This window comes from Ambystoma mexicanum, chromosome 10 (genome assembly GCF_040938575.1).
Source record: "Ambystoma mexicanum isolate Mex_15411 chromosome 10, UKY_AmexF1_1, whole genome shotgun sequence".
NCBI lineage: Eukaryota > Metazoa > Chordata > Amphibia > Caudata > Ambystomatidae > Ambystoma > Ambystoma mexicanum.
Window position 1 is genome coordinate 536,970,478 of NC_090932.1, and position 21,269 is coordinate 536,991,746.

At 51.6% G+C, this 21,269-nt stretch overlaps 1 protein-coding gene across 3 annotated transcripts in view; it reads left to right on the forward strand.

The window, feature by feature from the left end:
- The window catches only part of FARP2 (FERM, ARH/RhoGEF and pleckstrin domain protein 2), a 4,051,843-nt gene that overhangs the window by 123,704 nt on the left and 3,906,870 nt on the right, over nt 1-21,269 (forward strand). For all 3 annotated transcript variants that reach the window (XR_011276033.1, XM_069618112.1, XM_069618113.1), the window contains exon 2: nt 9,229-9,458. Coding sequence is in view for 2 of the 3 variants with exons in the window: in XM_069618112.1 (XP_069474213.1) it covers nt 9,258-9,458 (201 nt within the window). In the remaining variant the exon portion in view is untranslated. The remainder of the gene's footprint in view (nt 1-9,228; nt 9,459-21,269) is intronic.

Sequence of the window (21,269 nt, forward strand, 5' to 3'; positions counted from 1 at the left end):
ACAAAGAATAGCACATGTATAGTGGTAGTAATACAACATACCTGCAATACTCATGTCACCACTAGCATAAGTATCAAGGTTTGTGCCCAGGGCCCATATGATGGCCGGACGGCCACACAGTCTTGCCTTTTGTGCGCATTAGGCGTTCCCTCTTCTCCCGCCCGCTGCACGATTGTGTCTGCCTGCACACACAAATCCTAGCTGGAGAGTCAGCTGACCCGCCCAGCATAGGAAGTAATGGAAAGTAAAAAACATTGCAGAGTCGGCAAATGTAAAATCAACTAATATACATTTCAAAAAGGTAGCAGGCGCTCCTCTCCAGAAAGAACATGGCATGATAACCTGTTCTGTGATGAGTTTGCAGCACACGCTTTTTGCTCACTGTACCTTTCACTGATGGGAAATATCTATTTGCATATCAGTCTTTGTCCCGCCCACATGGGCAGTCCAGCACCGAAATGCTATGGCAATTCCTCTCTGAACAAGAGCACCAAAAGCAACCCCATACACGTGTTTCAGCCTTGTTGGGCCTCATCAATGAGGTGAAGCTTTGCCTCTCTGAGCACAGTGAGCAGGGAGTCCATGTCTGGTTGCCCCCAGGTAACTCAGGGTGACCAAACCCAAGTTCCTTGCAAATATTTCAAAAAGGTAGCAGGCGCTCCTCTCCTAATCATCTCTCAACTGATATACATACTGCGAGATATAAAATCAATAATTAAAAGGACACACTTTAAATGCCTCCACCCCTTATGTACTGATGCAGTCACCCAAACCCACATGGGGTTTACCGGCAGGCCTAGCCTGAACCAACCTTGGCATCACCCATGGCCATCCCTGTTCTTGATTTCCACCAACTGCAGGAGAGGCCAGAAGGTTGCCCAGATATCTTTATATTCTTTTGGAGAAACTCATGAAGCCTCTCAGAGAAGGAGCGCCACAGAGATGCGACTAACCAGGTAGCCATCTTGGCCACCTTTCACCGCTCACTTTGAAAACAGCTCCCTCTTTCATATCCTTGGCGCCAGCCATGGATCTTTCCTGAGATCTGAAGACTGTGAACCTCTGCTAAAGATGGAGATGCATGTTGGTTCCATGAGATTGCCCTTTACACACTAGACTACCACAGCTATTTTATAAACCTGATATGTTACATCTCAAGCTCTAATTCCCCTGAAAACTCTTCTACATTTCAATCCATTTTGCGCACCAATGCCCTGTCCTTGAACCCTCCACTCTTACCATCGACTCTGCACTCTCCTTGTTGATCTCAAATCTGGGTCCCTCCTCGTTCACAAAATTCACCCCTACAAATCAAGCTCCAATTCTGCAAACGAACGAATCCTGTTCACTGGTTGACCTTTTTTCTCTTCAAACACCAAAGGTGTTGGTTACTCTTGTCTTCCCATATTTTTCCTTGCATCTCTTTAAAAAGCCCTCTTCCCTCGATGCTATTTTGTTACAAATTTTCTCCATAAGGTATAATTCTGGCAATTCAAATGGGTAACTGTACTGTAAATTGTTAATTCGCTGGTAAACCTGTAGGAGCTTGTGGATCAAATAATGACTTGTCAGGTGTAATTAAGACATTTTTTTATTAGAAGGTTCTGTTGGGAGTAATAATGTGTGATGAATGTCGGTTCCAGTGTTAAGCTAGTGTAGATTCAGGCAGCTGCTTTTGGCAAGTTGCTATTGAACCAATACCTGGTTCACCTTCAGTGAATAGGTGTAATCTACTTCGATAAATGGCAGCGCGTTGTCAGAACACTCTTCTAGAATAATACACCTGAACTAAAGGAAGATCCTAGCTAAACAAGCATTTGCAAAACCAACAGTTTTGCTTTTGTATGGGTGTGCAATGGGCATTTCCCCGGCAGAGCCATAACAGTACTGCCTAACAAAAAGATGGCAACAGTGGTGGAGTAGTTGGATAGATGGCTGTGCCAGTCAAATGTCTATACTAGAATCAAAATTGTTGGTTTGCCAATGCTTGTTTTTAACAGGATGTCGGTGCAAGGGCTCCTTGCTTATAGAGTGGCTGTATAGGCCTACTTCGGTAAAACATTTTTATTACACCAGAAATTAGTTTACAGGTTCAATATAGACATTACCTTTCAAAAGGCAGCTTTATAAAGAACATTAGTAGCCCCTTACAAGTCTTTTGTTGGCATGGCGATCCCAGACATGTAGGGTTTTTCTGGGGCTGGGGTGGTAGTGGGTGGATAAAAATCCAAACGCCCGCCAGCTGTGTGTACTGCACATCCCATCTCCTTCCTACCCTCACTTCCCATACCAATACGGAGCGAATACAGAAGTGGACCGTCTAGCTTATGAGCTGTGTTTTCCAGTTAGAAACTAAAAAAGTAAATATTTTTCTGTTGTAATGAATTTTTTTTTTTTAAACTTTGGTTTTATTGGCATTTTGTAAATTTAACAAACCGGGCTGAATAACCCATTAGGCACACCAGGTGATTAACTGTTCCATTCAGCCCTTAACCCCCCCCTTCCCACCGCCCCCCTCCCAACAGAGCCCCTCCCCCCTGCAATCCTGCAATAACTTCAAACGAAAGAGACAATGAGCGGCTTTATCCTTCCCTGTGTTCAGGAGACGCTGTGGTGGGTGACCATTCTTTCCGGCCGTGGTCGATGGTGCCGTTTCCCCGGTCGTGGGCATGCAAGGCAGGCCCAGCTGGGCTCCAGGCCCTCCTCCCCTCCCTCGGTGTGGGTCAGTGTCTCAAGTCAGTGGACATCCCATCCCCACGATTGTTGCACCCCATACCAATGTGCCATGAAAGACCCTGAGTCGTTGTTCACCAGAGCTGTGAGTTTGTCCATCAAGAACATGTTCTTTACTTTCCTCAGCCAATCCTCCTTGGAGGGGAGTTCCGGGCTCTTCCACTTCTGAGCCAGGGCCACCCTCCCCGCTCGCAGCATTGTTTCCATCATCCTTGGATATCTATATATTTCCAAGTCTTCCGGGGGTACTCCCAACAACATTGACAGAGGGTCCTGGGAGAGAGGCTCGTCCGATGCCTCCGCGATCCAGGACCGAACTCTTCCCCAGAAGACCTGAACTTTCGGGCAGAGCCACCACATGTGCTTCCTGGATCCCCTCTGGCCACAACCCCTCGGGCACATTGGAGTAACACCCGGGAACATTTTAGATAATTTTACTGGGTCCCTATGCCACCCCTGCAAAACCTTGAAATTATGTTCCATGTCTGCGGTGAACAAGTTCCCATGGAAAGCGATTTTGAAAATTCTCGACCAGGTGTCTTCCGAGATGACCTCTCCCACCAAATCGTCCCAGAATGAGCGGAAGCCCCTTCTCCCGGGGAGGTTAAAAGTGTTCAGGATTTTATACATGTTCGACACCGCACCCTTTCTCGTAGTCGCTGTATCTATGAACTTTTCAAAGGGGGTCAGCTGCCTCCTCAAGTTTTGGCCCCAAGATTGGTCGCACAATATGCCCTTGAGGCGGAGGTATTCAAAAATGGTGAGGGATCCCCCGCCGAGGGCCTCCCTCAGGTCCTCGTATGGGAGAAACTCCCCCTCCCTGAACATCTGCCCAGCCCATTCCATCCCCATGTCGGACCAGGTCTGGGAATTCCGAAATCCCCTCCCGCCCACATCAAGGGGGAGCCCCCAAAGGGAGGACATCGGGGACGGCCATGAAGTGAGGTAGGCTGTCTGTGGGCCCTCCCTCCAAATTTCCCATAGGACTCCCAGGGTCGGGTGTCTTCTTAACTTCCCCGGGATAGATTTGCGTGGTGCCCACAGGAGGTCTCTAACCTTCAGGGGGTGGGCGTCCATGTCCTCTAAGTAAGTCCAGTATGTCCCCATCCCCTCTCTCATGTGTTCCAAGAGAACCCTCAATTGTGCAGCCCGGAAGTACTGGCGGAAATCAGGGAGCCCAAATCCCCCCTCCTCCCTCGGCAGTGTCAGGGTCGCTCTCCCAGTCCTTGGGGTTTTCCCCTGCCATATAAATTCTTGGACTGCGTTTTGTAGGACCCTGAAGGTCTGCTCTGGGATGGTGGTGGGGAGCGCTGTGAACAGGTACAGAAGCCTGGGTAAGATATTCATCTTGACCGCTGTCATCCGGCCGTACCAGGACAGGATCATCTTGTCCCATCTCCTCAAGTCTGACCTGATCCCTGCAATTATAGGGTCATAGTTAGTGGAGGCTAGTTTGGATAGGTCCCTAGTTAGCAGGACACCCAGGTATCGGATGGATGTCTTTCCCACCGTGATTCCCTCGAACCTGTCCAGGGGGTCCAGCTCGGGGTCTCGCACTTTCATTGGGAGCAGGACCGATTTGGTTGTGTTGATTCTCAGTCCGGAGAAGCGACCAAATGTGGACACCAGGGACAGAAAGGGGGGGAGCGAGGCGGCCGGTTCCACCACATAAGCAAGGATGTCGTCTGCAAAGAGGGAGAGTTTGAACTCTACGTCGCCTCTGCTAATCCCCCTGATGCCCGCATGCGCTCTGATCGCTATAGCTAATGGTTCTATCGTTAGGACATATATCAAGGGGGAGAGGGGACAACCCTGCCTGGTCCCTCGCGAAAGTGCGAAGGACTCGGTCAACCTCCCATTCACCTGGACCCTCGCTGTGGGGGCTCTATAGAGTGCCGATACCCAGCTCCTTATATGGGACCCGAAGCCCATTTTCTGGAGAAGAAGTTCCATGTACCTCCACTCCACCCTGTCAAAAGCTTTTTCGGAGTCTAGAGAGAGGACACATGCGTCCAGGTCAGATTCCTGTACGAAGTGGAGCAGATCTATCGTTTTTCGGATATTGTCCGACCCCTGTCTCCCTCTTATGAAGCCCACCTGGTCCCCATGAACCAACCTCGGCATTATCCCCTCCATCCGCCTCCCCACCACCTTGGCCAGGATCTTGACATCCGTGTTCAGTAACGATATCGGGCGGTATGAGGAGCATTCTGCCGGGTCTTTCCCCTCCTTGGGCAGTACTGCTATAATGGCGCCCATCATGGAGTCAGGGAGAGTGCCTCCCTCGAGGACAGAATTGAAGACCCTCGCCAGGTGTGGGGCCAAGCTGGAGCGGAACCTCTTGTAGAAGTACACTGTATAACCGTCCTCCCCCGGGGAGGTTCCCCCCTTCATCCCACTTATCACTTTGTCTATCTCCTCCTCGGTTACCGGACCCTCTAACCCCTCCGACATCTCTTGTGTTAGGGCCGGGACTTGTATGGACTCCAGGAAGCCTTCTATCTGGGCATCGCCCTCGCCATATTCTGAGGTATATAGTTCCTCATAGTAGTGGCGAAAGGCCTCTCCTATGTGAGGAGCATCGTAGCCTATCGTCCCCTGGGCGTCCTTCACTGCCTTGACCATTCTGCTTCTTTGGACTTCCCTTAGTTTCCAGGCTAGGATACTATCTGCCTTATCCCCTTTGTCATAATATTTCTGCTTCACCATCTGGAGGCTCCTCTCCGTTTTGTGCAGGAGGAGGTTTTTGAGTTGGAGTCTGTAATCCTCCAGGGCCGTGACCTGGTCACGCTCGAGTGGCCGCTCCGGAAGCCCGCCAGGCCGGAGCTGGGCTATTTTATCCCTTAGGGTCTTTTCCAGGGTCTCCCTTTCTCTTTTCTTCTGGGCTCCTATTTTGATGAGCACACCTCGTAGGGTTGCCTTGAATGCATCCCACAGTGTGTGTGTGCCGACTTCCCCATTGTCGTTCAAGTCAAAGAACTCCGTGATGGCATCTAGCACTTCCTGCGCAATGGCCTCGTCTTTGAGAAGGGAATCATTGCATTTCCAGCGGCCTCTGCGATCCGCGTGCCAACCCTCAGCTATAGTGACGCGGACCATGTCATGATCCGTCCAGGGGACGGGGTCTACACTGTAGCCCGAGACGTGTGGGCGAAGCGTTTCGTCCACCAGGATATAATCGATTCTGGAAAATGAGGTATGAATGGCCGAGTAGTATGTGAACGAGGAGACGTCGGACCTGGGGAGTGGAATCGTGTCGACCAGGCCCAGCTCAGTGTTGACCCTCCGGAAGCATCGTGCCATGCCCTCGTCCGCCGGTCTGACGTTCGGAGGGCCAAGTCGCTTCCTATCTAAGGCCGGGTCTAGGACCATGTTGAAATCTCCCCCTACCACTATTTTTCCTTGGACAAAGAGTTTGAGCCTGTCCCTCACCTCCTCCCAGAACTGGGCTTGGCCTTCATTAGGGCCGTATATAGCTACGAGGGTTAAGGGGGCCCCCTGTAAAGTGCCCCTCACCATTAGGTAACGACCCTCGGGGTCCTTCAGGGTCGCCTCCTGCTCAAAGCCTATGCTCCTTGCTAGCAGAATTGCCACTCCCCTCCTCTTTGACCCATGTGATGCACAAAAAACCTCGCCGATTCCTCCTCCCCTCATCTTGGGTTCCTTCCCCCGGGCCCAATGTGTCTCCTGCAGGAAAAGCAGGTCTAGCTTGGCTCTTCTGAACTCCCTGCAAACCAGGGACCTCTTTGTGGGGGTATTCAGACCTCGCACATTCAAGGTGCCCACCCCCAGGGCCGGCAAACCATTAGCCATTCTCTATGTATCTCTCTCGGTTGGCCACCCGCGTCGTGTCTAAAACCCTGTGTCGCTTCATTTGTCTCGCTACTGGATTGCTTGGATTTTCCCTTCCCCCTTCCCCCAGGGCCCTAAAACTGACCCCAAACATCCCCTCCTCCCCCCTCCCTGAGAAAACATCCCCCGCCAACTTGAAAGAACCCCCCACCCCCCTACCCGACGTCCAGCCAATGAGTTCCGCCATCACTGGCTTGTGGCCGGACCACCAGCCTGGCCTCCCCAGGCCGGGCCCGCTGAACAATGCTCATCTCCTTGAGCCCCCTTTCCCCCCCCCCCCAGCCTCTTCCCCCTCGGTTGCCCACTGTGTACTTGCTGTTCCAGGGGACAGAGTCGTCACTGGGACCTCACGTGCCTCCACGCCTGTCCCGCAGATTGTCGGGGTTCCCCCGCCGTCAGCCTTCCGAGTCCATTTGTTCTCCTTCCCGGGCGGGAGGTGGAGTATTCAATTTTTTGTATTTTCTTGAGGCTGTTTTCCTTCTCCTGGGTCCCGACTGCCCCGGCCCACCCCCGGCCAGAGCCTCCGGGCCGATTGGACTTCTCCGGGGGGCTGGGTCCACCACGTAATCGTGTATGGCTCCTCTAATATCCTCTTCTGTGACCAGCGTGGTGCGTTGGCCCATGTATTCGAAGGATAAGGAGAAAGGATAGCCCCACCTGTAGCGCACCCCCTTCTCCTTAAGTAGCTGCGTCAGGGGACGGCACATTCTGCGCTTCGCCAAGGTGTAGGCAGAGAGATCCTGAAAAATAGTAATCTGGGCATTGTTGTAGGTGATCACCCCTGCCTTCCTCGCTTCTTCCAGAACCTTGGTTTTTTCCATGTAGTAGTGGAATCGGGCTAGGACAGACCGGGGGTTCCCGGCCCTGCCCCCTGCTCTATGCACCCTGTCGAACGTGGGTTCCGTGGTCATCTCCTCCGCGAACAGGAGGGTGATAATGTCTTTCACGACTCGGGTTAGATCTCTCTCTGTCTCCCCCTCTGTTTCCGGGATCCCGAAAAATCTTAAGTTATTCCTCCTTTCCCTGTTTTCAAAGTCGTCAAACTGTCTGGCCTTTTCCTCGTCCCTTTTCTCCAAGGCCGAGAGCCTCATGTCAAATTGGACCTCCTGTGCCGTTGACGAGGACTGATTGGTTTCTACCCGTTGCAGCCTCTCCTCCACTTTGTCCACCCTTTGTTCCATTTTTTCGAATTTCTGGGCGATATCTGATCGCATTTCCCTAATTTCCTGAAGGATGGAGGCAAAGCCCCTCTCCATCGCCGTCGCGGGTTCCGCCATGTTTCCCGGGTGGGTCGGGTCCCCGGAGCCCGTGTGGCTGCTGTTGCGGTCCTTATACCTGAACGCTTGCAGCGACTCTAGCCCGTTCATGCGATCCCCCTCTGTGCCCCCCTCGGGGTCTGCCGCTGACCCAGATCCCGCACGTCTTGGAGTGGTCCCGTGGGGAGGGGGAGGCTGCCAACGTCGTGTACCAGCCTCTGATTGCCGTCCAAGTTCTGCACCCAGGGGGGGAGTCAGGCGGGCACACGCCCCGGGGTCGTCACCGGGGGCCACCACCCGATTAGGCCTGGTCTCAGTACCTCCGGGCTCTCTGGGTTCCTTTATTGGGTTGGTGGGTTGTATCCCCACCCCCCAGCGTGTCTTGCCCTGTGCTGCCCGGCCCGGGCCCCAACAGGACTACGATAGCGGGGGGGGGCGTGCTGCGGGGGTCGCCTTGGCCACCCCTGATCCCGGGTGGGCTCTCCTTTTCCTGCGTTTGTCTCCTGAGGGCTCGGGGGGCAACGCTTCCAGGCCCCGGATGCTGGGCCCGAGGCCGCCGACTGGGTCGTCCCGGCCTGGTGCGGGGGCCAAGGCTGGGAGTCCGGTTCTTGACAGTGGTGGGCCGGCGGGAGGGGCCCGTCCGGCTCTTCGTTTTTATTTTTTTTTTTATTTTTTTTTTTTATTTCCCCCTTCCCGGGCCGCTTCCCGCCGCCGGGGCTCGGCAGGGGCGGGCCCGTGCCGATCCTCTGAGGCGATCCCTCGGCCGGGGGTGGTCTTTGCTACCGTGGCCCCCTACCTTCTTCGCCCGATGTTGGTGCCGCTTCCGTTCGGCTGCTCCTTCTGGGTCGGCAAGACACTGCGCTCCGGCTGGCAGTCGGGCTGCACTGCTGGGCTCCGTACGTCCGCAGGCCTCTCCCCGTTCCCTCGGCCGCGACTCCAACGCGGCTCGAACTCTGGTTCTCGAGGGGCGGCGAGATCCGCTCCTTCGTGCCGGCGTCTCACGGGGGGGCCACCAGTCGATGGCCAGATAGCTGATCCGCCGGGGGGGTCCGGGGGGGGCTCAATCCCTCTGTAAGGCCCTGTCCTGGCGGGAGCTCGGCACTAGGCTACCATTGCCTCTGCGCCCCCTGGTGGTCTCTGTTGTAATGAATTTTAATGACTTTAGGCTTTAAACTCTGTTTTTCATGATGGGTAGATGCTGGAGCCATGATGAACTTATGTATACATACGTATCTGTTAGGTTTGTAGTACAACAGTACATTTTAATTTCACTTCTTGACGAAAATTGCAGAATGGTGTAGGGCTTGTCTTAGTTCGAATGTTACATATTATCAGTGTTTCAGGTATTTGTTTTGAGCATTTCTTCCCACTCTTTTAACCATTGCAGGTTGCATGGCCTCCGTAGACCAGTAAACAATGGGGGAGATTGAGGGGACATACCGCATACTGCAAACCCCAGGCACCCGTCTGGGGCTTCAAAAGAATTCTGGGATAAGCACTCTAGAACCTGGGCAGATCCTTTCCACTACGCCATCGTCGTCTGGTAAAATACACTCTAGTAACATGCGACTGAAGGTGAAGATGCTGGATGAGACCACGGAGGCAGTGAACGTCGAGGTAATACATATTTTGAAAGCTTAACTTGCCAAGGACCATTCGATTGTGACATTGGTGTTCTTTGATTAATTTGATTCGTTTTTTATGGTGTGGTGGACTTTCACGTTTGGACCTTGCCATGTGAATATTCAGAGATTGCTTTGTCTGCCAGTCACTGCCATGATCGCATGAAGTGGTAGCCCACAGACGTTTTTGGTAGTGCTAATTTGTAAGATTGAAATCAACATCAGTGACAAAAGATGAACAATGCTTTCTGTCGCATGGCATTGGCCAAGGGCGTTTATGCAGTCCACGTATTGGTCCTTAAAGAAAACTAGCAATGGTGAAACTATATGGGGGTGTTTACTATATCCAGTGTAAGTGGTCCTCCCTACGATACCACATCACGTGTTTTATGTTGCAGTGACTGGCCTGCCTAAGATTATGCATTCCACAAGTCTTGGCATGTTGGAGCAAGAAGACAACACCAGAATTAAATAAGTGTAAACATTTTGATGGCCTTTTTAGAGCTGTGGGTTCATGCATACGGACGTTGCACTGGGAGAAAACAAAAGTTTCAATAAGAGGAGAGAAAGCTTGTTTTGGGGGGAGGGGCAGGTAAGAGTATAACCTCTGTGAACTGTGAGGTGAACCTGTTACTAGTGCATTAAGGGAGAGTTTAAAAAGAGAAAACCAAAGAAAAACGCGTACAGTGTTCCACCTAATGCTGAAACCCACGAATTTAGCAAAACTGGGTGATGGTTTGCATTAGTCATAACCACGTGCTTTGCTCAGAACAACTCTCCAGGCAATCAATTTCATCCTGCCATCTCATTGAAGAAGGGAAAAGATCATGAAATAAAATGGCATTTTGAAAAACCTGGCCTTTTCTCACCTTTTAGGATTCTCATACTTAGGTGTACCCTCCTACCTGTCCCAAACTGGCGCATTCTGAATACTCTCATCCAGAGTGCCTACACCAGTGCCTCCTCCAAGGAAACTCTCACCGACATCCTCTTTGTCGTGCCTTCGCCAGACCTATGGACGTTTCATATGGTCTCTGTGCTCTCCCCCTTATTCTCCTCATCCTCCCATTAACGGTGGCACCCGGTGGGACGCCCTCCTGGCATCCTTTCATTCCTCTAAGGTCATCATTAATGTTTACTCTAATGGGACTGTCCTTGTCCAACCTTCACCTCTTTGACAAACGCTTCCCGCAGTTCATCAACTTCTTTTCTTCTCCTGCTGTCCCCTCTCCCCTTTCCTCGTCTACCCCGCCTCTCCCTTCTGCCTCCTCCTTAGCTACCTTGCCTTCCCCTTCCCTCTCTGCACCCTCTCGGGCTCCTTCTACACCTCTGCAGGGCATACCTCTGATCTATACCCCTTCCCAGAAGTCCTTCAAGGATGGCAACCTTCTCCATATTGCCACTCTTAACTCTCGCTCTGCTGTCAAACACTCCTCTGATATCTGCCGCCTTCTGGAAGAACTTGACCTTGATGTCCTCAGTCTCACCGAGACAAGCCAGCTCTGTCACACGCTTTGATACTCTCCTACCTGACGGCTACAAGATCCTCTCTGCACCCAGGGCCATCCACTCTGGTGGGGGTGTAGCCCTGATCTACCATGAGTGGATTCCTGCCTCTGTCACTCCTACGCAGGCCTACTCCTCTTTTGAATGCCTCATCTCTCTCTCCCCTAGCCATTCACTCACTGTGACTACTATCGGCCTCCTGGTCAGATTTCATCCTTCCTCTCCGAGTGGGCTGACCTCTCTGCCTCACTCCTGGCCTCGACTACTCAACTCCTCCTTCTTGGAGACTTCCAACATCCACCTGGATGCCTCCTGTCCTCCCTCTGCGACCCTCTCTCACTCTCCATTCTCCCCTCTGGCCCAACTCCCTCTGTAGGGCACACTCTGGATGTTCTGATCTCTTCAGACCTTCCCCTCTCTGTCCCTCTCACCACTCCTCTCTCTTGGAGTGATCACTTTCTCCTCTCCTCCCACCTCACCCTCCCTACCTCTCAGGCCAAGCCACCTCCATCACTGCCACCCACCTTCTCGGTCATCCGACCCATGAAGCGCGTGTCAGCTGAGGCTTTCGCCACCACCTTCTCACCCCCTTACCCCCTCGGGCTGACTCTCATCCTAATACAGCCCTCTCCATGCTTCACTCTGCTATATCTGATACTCTTGATATCCTTGCCCCTGTCATGAGAATCCGCCTGAAGCCCAAAGACAAGTGCAACTCCTGGTTCGACTCAGACCTCGTTACCCTTAAACGCAAGTGTAGGGTGGCAAAGCGGAAATAACGTGCTTCATGTACATCCTCTGACAAGCTGGCCTGCAGCAAAGGCAATACCGGATCTCTGTCCTAACCAAGAAGAGAGCGCATATCCAAGCCCGCGTCTCTGCAGCATCTAACAACTCGGCCAAACTCTTTAAAATCTTCAAGGAACTGGCCAATCCTGCCGCAGTCTCTAGCTCTCCTGTCCCCTCCCAGGCCCACTGTACGGCACTGGCTTCTCACTTCATCTCTAAAACTCAGGACATCCTGTCCTCTCTCTCCCCCTATCCTCTCCCTCCCCCACTCGCTGCTCTTCCTTTGGCATTTCTGCAGCCTCCTCTCCTCCCTCCTTTTCTGCCTTTCCCCTGTTCTCCGCTGACTAGGTTTCTAGACAAGTCCGATCTATGAAAGTACGTCAATACAGGTTCACCCCTGCTCCCCCAAAACCATAAAGGACCACATGGACTCTCTGGCTCCTGCCCTGGCTGATTTCTGCAATCACTCCTTCGCCACTGGAGTCTTTCCATCTGCCCTGAAGCACTCCCTTGTGCACCCCCTTCTTAAGAAACCCTCTGCCGACCCCTCCTGCCCAGCTATCGCCCCATCTCCATCACTCCCTTCCTGGGTAAGCTCCTGGAGAAACTGTCCATTCTCCAGCTTAATCTCCACACTGAATCTGTTGGTTGTCTTCATGACCATCAGTCTGGCTTCAGAGCTGCCAGAAGCACAGAGACTGCTCTCCTGAACATCCATGAAGACCTTGACTCTAACACCCCTTGCGTCCTCATCCTACTTGATCTCTGTTCTGCCTTTGATACTGTCAACCATACCATCCTGCAAAACCGTTTCCGTCATAACCTGGGTATCACTGGTCAGGCTCTGGCGTGGCTGACTTCTTTCCTCTCCGACCAACCCTCCCAGGTTCAACTTGGGTCCTTCCTCTCTGCTATCTTTTTCTCTACCTGTGGTGTCCCCCAGGGGTCTAACCTCTCTCCCTGGCTGTTCAACCAATACCTGGCACTCTTGGCCCACCGCATAGCTGCCCTCTGCCCCAACTTTCAGAGCTACGCGGATGACACACAGCTCATCTTCAGGCTACCCTCGGCCTCCTCCTCTACTTCCCTCATCTCTGACTGTAATGTCTGCTATCCAGGAGTGGTCTGCCGCCAATGACCTCTGCCTTAATGCCAGTAAGACTGAGATTCTCCTCATCGGCACACCCGCTCCCTCCTTTCCTGTAGCTCTCTGGCCGGCCTCTCTTGGCCCCTTCCTGCTCCCACCTGCAAGGCAAAATATCTTGGGGTCATCTTCGACCCTAGACTCTCCTTCTCTCCTCACATCTCTGACGTCTCTAAGAAGTCACACTACCATCTACACCTCCTCGGAGGTATTCTTCCTTTCCTCTCCTTCCCCCTGAAGCTCACTGTCTCTAGAGCTCTGGTTCTCTCCAGGCCGGACTATTGCAATAGCCTCTTTCTAAATCTGCCTGCTTCTACTCTCCGCCCTCTGCAATTTATCCAGAACAGGACTGCGAGACTTGTCCTTGGTCACAAGCCCTGGGATGTATCACTCCAGGACTGAAATCTCTGCACTGGCTCCCAGTGGCTGCGAGGATTAAGTTTAAAACCCTCTGGACAAAGCCTTCTGGAGCTTGGGGCATCAATACCTTCAACTCTCTCTTCCTAAATACCTTCCTTCTCGGGCTGTAGCTCATCTGCCTCCAATTCCCTCAGGGTCAGTTGCTTCTCCAAGCAACGAGTTGGTGGTAGATCTCAATCTTCGGCTGAGGGCTCCCTCTGGAACCGCCTCCCTGCCTCTTTGAAACTTGAGAACCATGTCCGGTTCCGGAAGCACCTGAAAACACTCCTCTTTACTTCTGCTTTCTCTCCTCCTCTCCCCTGCTGAACTCCTGGCTGTAACTGAAACGGCACTGGTTACCTGGCCACCCTCTGATCTCGGGCCCAGGTCCACTCCCCCGCCAGTCGCATTCCTGCACTGCCTTCCTGGCAACCCCTGCACTTGGTGACTGTTTTCTGTATCCCTACGGTCCCACTTCCAGCACTTGACACCGGATGTCTGCACTTAACCTTTCACTTGCTAGCTGCTGGCCGTACTTTTACTTATTTAATATTGTCTTATCCCATGCACTGCACTGTCCTCTCCCCCTCCCGCCCATGCACTTGCGCGATCTGAATGACACCTGGCCTAGTAGGATCGTTGTCTGTCTTCCCTCTGTTCCCCCTCCCTTGCCTCGTCGTGCCTCGAAACATTTGTATAGGCGCTTTATATATGCCATATATCATATCATATCATATGTAAATCCGGCATGGTACCAACCCAGAAGAGGCAGCAGCCTGAACTGCTAGGTCACATCCCTTCACGAAACCACAAGCAATCCAATATGTTTTGGCCTCATTGGCCGGCGTCATTGAGGTGTAGCTTGGTGTCTATACGCCCAGCAGGTTCGGTACTGACGTTTGATAATGCCTGTCCCACTCGGGGGTGACTTAACTGGAAATGACGCAAATAGTCCTGACGCTGTAAAACACACTGAAATGTAAATTCATCCTTTTACCCTTCCATTGCGTCACTACAATAAAGCCACCTCAAATTCCTCTTTATTGGGTTAGTGGGAGGAGAAAAAAAAATGAGCTGGAGGGACAGGTACCTGTTAGGAAATACACGGGGCACCCTAGGTCTGTTTGTGGCAGCTATACTAATATAAGGGGACAGGTAAGAGCATGTAGCAGGAGGGTAAATGAGAAAGAACAAAAGTTAAATCAGAACAATGAAATAGGAAGAAAAGGTAGACTGCAATGGGCAATGAGAAACAATGGGAACCATGTACTGGACAAAAAATGAGGAATCCCACCAGAGGTATTCTTCCTTTTCTCACTTCACCCAAAAGCTCACTGTCTCCGGAGCTCTGGCCCTCTCTAGGCTGGACTAATGCAACAGCCTCTACTCCTCAGCCTTTACAACTTATCCAGAAAAGGACTGCAAGACTTGTCCTTGCCCTCAAGCCCAGGGATTGGATCTCTACAGCTCTGAAATCTCTTCACTGGCTCCCTGTGGCTGCATGGATCAACTTCAAGACCCTCTGCGTTGTCCACAAGACTTTCTGGGGCCTGAGACCGCTCTACCAGGCGAAGCCAACTCCAGCACTGCCACCTACCTTCTCGGTCATCGGACCCATGAAGCATGTCGATGGAGGCTTTCGCCGCCACTTTCTCTCCCCCTCCTCCCTCTGGGTGACTCGCATGCTGACACATCCCTCTCCATGTTCCACTCTTCTAGCTCTGATACTCTTGATGTTCTTGCACCGGTCATGAGGATCAGCTTGAAGCCCAAAACCAAGTGCAACTCCTGGTGCGACTGACCTCGACACCTTTAAACGCAAGTGCAGGGTGGCTGAGAGGAAATGGCTAGCTTCTTGTGTATCTTCTGACAAACTGGCCTGCCGCCTGCTCCAAAGGCAATACCGACTCTGTCTGCACTAAGAGATCCAACATCCAAGCCCGCGTCTCTGCGGCATCTTAACAACTCTGGCCAATCCTGCTCCATTCTCTACCTCTCCTGTCCCCTCCCAGTCCCTCTGCACAGCCTTGTCTTATCATTTCATCTCTAAAACCCAGGACATCCTGTCCACCCTCTCTTCCTCTCCTCCTCCTCCTCCTCCTCCTCCCTCTACTCTACCTCCGGCCACCCTGTGGCCACCTCTCCTCCCTCTTTCTCTGCCTTTCCTCTTTTCTCCCCTGATGAGGTTTCTAGACAAGTCCGATCTATGAAAGTCTCGTCAAAACAGGTTCTTCCAAAACCATCAAGGGACCCCATTGACCACCTCGCTCCTGCCCTGGCTGACTTTTGCAACCACTCCTTCGCCACCGGAGCCTTCCCTTCCCCCCTGAAGCACTCTTTTGCACCCTCTTCTCAAGAAACCCTCAGCCGATCTCTCCTACCCGGCTAACTATCACCCGATCGCCATCACTGCTTTTTTTGGGTAAACTCCTGGAAAAGCTGGCCATCTCCCAGCTTAATCTTCACACTGAATCTGTTGGTTGTCTCCATGACCATCAGTTTGGCTTCAGAGCAGCCAGAAGCACGGAAACAACTCTCCTGAACATCCCTGAAGACCTGCTCTCTAACCTTGATTCTAATCTCCCTTCTGTCCTCATCTTACTGAATCTTCTGCCTTTGACCTGGTCAACCATGCCATCTTGCTCTATCGTCTCTGTGATAACCTGGGTATCACTGATCAGGCCCTGGCCTGGCTGACCTCTTACCTCTCATTGACCCTCCCAGGTCCAACTTGGGTCCTTCCTTTCCTCTATCTCACTCTACCTGTGGTATTCTCCAGGGGTCTAACCTCTCTCCCTGGCTGTTCAAACAATAAGACAGAGATTCTCCTCTTCATCACACCTGCATCCTCCTTTCCTGTCACTCTCTGGCTAGCCTCCTTTGGCCCTCTTCCTGCTCCCACCTGTGAGGCTAAGAATCTCGGGGTCACTCTCCTTTTCTTCTTACATTTGACGTCTCCAAGAAGTCTAACTACCAACTGCACCTCCCCAAGGGTATTCTTCTTTTCCTCTACTTCCCCCAGAAGCTCACTGTCTCTAGAGCTCTGGTTCTCTCTAGGCTGGACAACAGCCTCTTTCTAAATCTGCCTGCTTCTACTCTCCGCCCTGTGCAACTCATCCAGAACAGGACTGCAAGACTTGTCCTTGGCCTCAAGACCAGGGATCGTATCTCTCCAGCACTGAAATCTCTGTATTGGCTCCCAGTAGCGGCAAGGTTAAGTTCAAGACCCTCTGCATTGTCCTCAAGGCCTTCTGGGGCCTGGGTCCTCAATACCTTCAACTCTCTCTTCGTAAATACCTTCCTACTCGCTCTTCGCTCCTCCAACTCCCCCAGGGTTGGTCGCTTCTCCAAGCAACGCTTTGGTGGTAGATCTTTCTTCGGCTAGGGCCTCCCTCTGGAACAGCTTCCCTGCCTCTCTGAAACTTGGAGAACCATCTCTGGTTCTGGAAGCACATCAAGACCTTCCTCTTTGCTTCTGCCTTCTCTCTTCCTCTCCCCTGCTGATTTCTTGTCTGATACTGCACTGGTCACCTGGCTACCCTCTGATTTCGGGCCCACGTCCCTGCCCGCCCAGTTGCACACCTGCACTCCTGGCAACTCTCGCACTTGGCTCTGTATCTGTAACCCTACAGTCCCCCCACCTCCACTTTGGACACCTGTTGTCTGCACTTACATTGCACCTGCTGGCCGCACTGCTTGTTATTGTTTTGATCCAATGTACAGCACTTCCCCCTCCCCTTTCACTGACACTTTTCCCCCTCCCCTGCCCTTGCACAATCTCAATGTCACTTGGCCTAGTAAGATCATTGTCTGTCCTCCCTCTGTTCCCCGTCCCTTGCCTTGTTGCGCCTTGAAACACTTGTGTATAAGCGTGTTATAAATGCCATGTAATATCATACCTCCAACTTTCAAATGGATTGTGTCCTCCCACGTGTTCCTCATCTTGTGATAATTCGTTATCTCCAGCTTCTGAAAAAAAAATTCTTGGCAGAGGGCACTGTGCTCGAGGTCGTGACGTCGATTGTCCCTCGACAGACTCCATACTCTGTCGACGTCACCAATGGTATAAATAGCTCGAGCTGCGCCCGTTGCTTCAGTTCCGTTTTTCCGATCGCTTCGCTATCGAGAACGGCGCGCTTCTATTGTCTGTGAAGAAAATGTCGTCATCTTCAACTCCTTCGACACCCAAGACGGGGTTCAAGAAATGTGTAGATTGCGGATCTAAAATGTCGATCACCGATCCCCACCGGATTTGTCTCTGGTGTCTCGGTTCCAGTCTTCGAACCGACGACTGCGGGTCCTGTAAATCCATGACCGAGAAAGCTCTTCGTGAGAGGAGAGGTAAATTGTCGGTGGGGAGGGAAGCCTCTAAGAAGGCTATGTCAAAAAGACATAAGAAAGCGACTGATTCGAAGGAATCGGATCGCCATAGGCACTCAAAGAGATCTCGATCTAGGAGTAGATCGAGACACTCTTCGTCATCATCTAAAAAATGAAGAGGAGACATAGATCTCCCTCATCATCATCTTCAGAGTCGACCAAAGAAATTCGATGTCCGACTAAATCGGATTCTCCCAGTAAGTGGGAAGAATTCCACAACAAGATGATGGAGGTTTTCGAGAACGCAGCCCTACCCCCTCGAAAAAGCCATACCCTTAAAGTCGCTCCATTGGACGACAAAGGGAAGTCCAAGACTACCATGGCAAAGACCGGTAGCGTCTAGGAATCTAAAATAACTCGAGTCGACGTAAATCCGTCAAAGACTCTTCGAGAGTCGAGCACTTCTCCAGTGCCATGCAAAAAACACAAGCCGTCGAAGACTTTGACGACTTCGTCAACGCCCTTGGCGTATATAATTTCGACTCCTAAACCAAAAACATCCTCAACGCCAGTATCAAAGTCATCTTCGAAGACCCCTTCGACAATTTCAAAGGATTTATCAATTCCTTCGACGCGGATAGTAGAGGAAGAAAGGAGATTCACTCCATTGCCCAGATCAGAATTTTTCAAGTTTATGTCAGCAATTTATGAAGAATCTGCTTCTGAAGAGGACAAAGTTACTCCTCTTGGAGTTTCTTATGGTACAAGACAAGTTCCTGAGGAACTTATTGATCAGGAATCTAGAATGAGAGACCTGAGTGATACTCTACAATCTGCCAGTGGAATTGACACATCCCCAGAAATAGAGTTTGCCAGACCTGATCCTGCAGAGCATGCAGATGCTGGGTACAGGGGTCTTATGACCAGGGTAATTGAGTATATGGGTTGGGGTAATACTTCACCCATTTTTTAACAAGATGACATGACGGATATAATCGTCAAGGGACCTCAGAAAGATCCTGTTCTCCCCTTCCACAAGGCCCTTCAAAGGACTGTGGAAAAAAACTGGGAGAAACCAGAGAGTATTGCTGCTGCAGATAGCACTTTTCCAAAAAAATATAGACCAGCTGGAACGGATCCTGAATATTTGAATAAACATCTGACTCCAGAGTTTAGTCATTCAGGCAGCATCCACTTCAGAACAAACTGCTTATCCAACTATCCCTCCAGATAGAGAGGATAAAAAAGTTGATGCCTGGGCACGTAAACTTTTCATGTTAGGCAGTATAGCACTTAGGTCGGCAAATGTTACCTGTACCCTAGCCAGGTTTACCCATACCCTGTGGGACTGTATTTCGGCAGCGGCTGATCATATTCCGGAAGGCGAGGAAAGGGAAGGCTTCTTGAATATAGTCAAAGACGGAAAGGAGGCAATGGGGGAATGTCTCCAGTCTGGACTGGATACTGCTGATAGTATCAGCAGATCCATGGCTGCAAGCGTTGTGCTACGCAGATTTGCGTGGTTGAGGAAGTCAGGGTTTGCACTAGACATGCAAGTTAGACTCCTCAACATGCCCTTTGATGGCTCGAGGCTCTTTGGCAGATAGGCTGATGAAAGCCTAGAAAAACTTCAGACCTCGAAAGCGGCAGCTAAATCACTTAGCGCCTCTTTGCGCCAGCCTCTAAAACCCTATTCCGGCTCATCTTCCTGGAGGGGTCGTTCTTTTCGATACTACTCCTCTTTTGGTAGAGGAAGAGGACAGGCTTTTCAAAGGGGCAAAAAAACTTCCCTCGTGGAGCACGAGGAAGAGGTACAAAATCAGCCTCGGGAGCGGCATCTGTACCCTCAGCCACTCCTGCAGCCGCCTCCAAATCCCTCTGAGACCTTGTTGCGCAAAACACCAGTGGGAGGCAGGATCTCTCAGCATCTGAAGGAATGGCGAGGCATCACCTCAGATGCTTGGGCACTGGAAACAGTAGCCCAAGGTTACTGCCTCCCCTTCCAAAAAAGACCTCAATCATCCACCGGGAGCCAACTCCGCCAAAATTCCGGATCCGCTCCTGTTGCAGGAAAGTTTAACCCTGCTAGAGAAAGGTGCCATAGAACTGGTACCTGTAGCGGAGAGGAACCGGGGTTGGTACTCCCCATATTTTCTCATCCCAAAAAAGGACGGAGGACTGAGACCCATCTTGGAATTGAGAAACTTGAACAAGTTCCTCGGGAAGTACAAGTTCAAGATGGTGACTCTTTCTCAGATCCTTCAGGCTCTCCAACTCCAAGATTGGTTGGTATCATTGGACCTTCAAGATGCTTACTTTCATGTGCCAATTCATCCAAAACACAGAAAGTACCTGAGGTTCGCGATTGGCAATTCTCATTATCAATTTCGAGTTCTGCCATTCGGGTTGACCTCCGCCCTGAGGGTTTTCACCAAACTGTTGGCGGTTGTGGCAGCAAGTCTCAGGAGAGGGGGCATTCACATCTAACACTACCTGGACGATTGGTTGATCAGAGCAAGTTCTCCAGAACAAGCTCAGGAACATCTTTCGATCACCTGCCACTTCCTCCACAAATTGGGCTTCTCCCTCAATTTCAAGAAGTCCCACATGATACCATCCCAGAAGCTCCAGTTTATCGGAGCAGTCTTGGACACTTCCTCGGGAAAAGCCTCGCCTCCCGAGGTGAGAGCTCTCCACATCCAGCAGATGGTAACGAAATTCCAGAATGCCCAACGTCTACCGGCCTTCGATTTTTCTCAGGTTGCTTGGCCTCATGGCATCCTGCATTTTCCTAGTACCAGAGGCCAGGTTGAGAATGAGATCCCTTCAATGGGCACTCAGAACTCAGTGGTCCCAGTTCTCAGGAAATATGTTGGATCTTCTGCAAGTCCCGAGCGCAGTTGCTCAGGATCTTCTATGGTGGGCTTGCAATGACAACATTCTCAAGGGAGAGTCTTTTTGGCAACCATGGCCGGAGATAACAGTAGGGACGGACGCCTCACTCACGGGGTGGGGAGCACACACCAACGATCTGACAATCAGCGGTCGTTGGTCTCCATCGGAGTCCAAACTACACATCAACCTTTTGGAGCTGAGGGCAATCAGACTAGCTCTGAAGGCCTTTCTGCCCTCTGTACAGGGAAAGAATGTCCTGATAATGACGCACAATACGGTGGCCATGTACTATCTCAACATAAGAGGAGGAGTAGGGTCACTACCACTGTGCAGAGAGTCAATGCAGCTATGGTTCTGGGCAATACGAGAAGGAATCTCTCTATCGGCAATTCACCTAGCCGGAGAGAAGAACACAGCGGCAGACGCTCTGAGCAAGCAGAGCACGGTCTCTCACAAGTGGGAGATGGCTCAGGAAGTCCTTCTGGAGATCTTCGCCCTTTGGGGAACCCCTCAAGTGGATCTGTTTGCCACCGCGATCAACCGGAAGTGCATCAGTACTGCTCAAGGGAATTTCCTCAAAGAGGAGCTTTGGGAGACGCATTCGTAGTGGAGTGGAATTTTCCACTGCTGTTCGCGTTTCCCCCAGTCCCTCTGATTCCTCAAGTAATGAGGAGGTTGAGAAAGTTCAGGAAAACCATGATCCTAATTGCCCCGGATTGGGCCAGGAGGATGTGGTACCCGGACCTTCTGGAC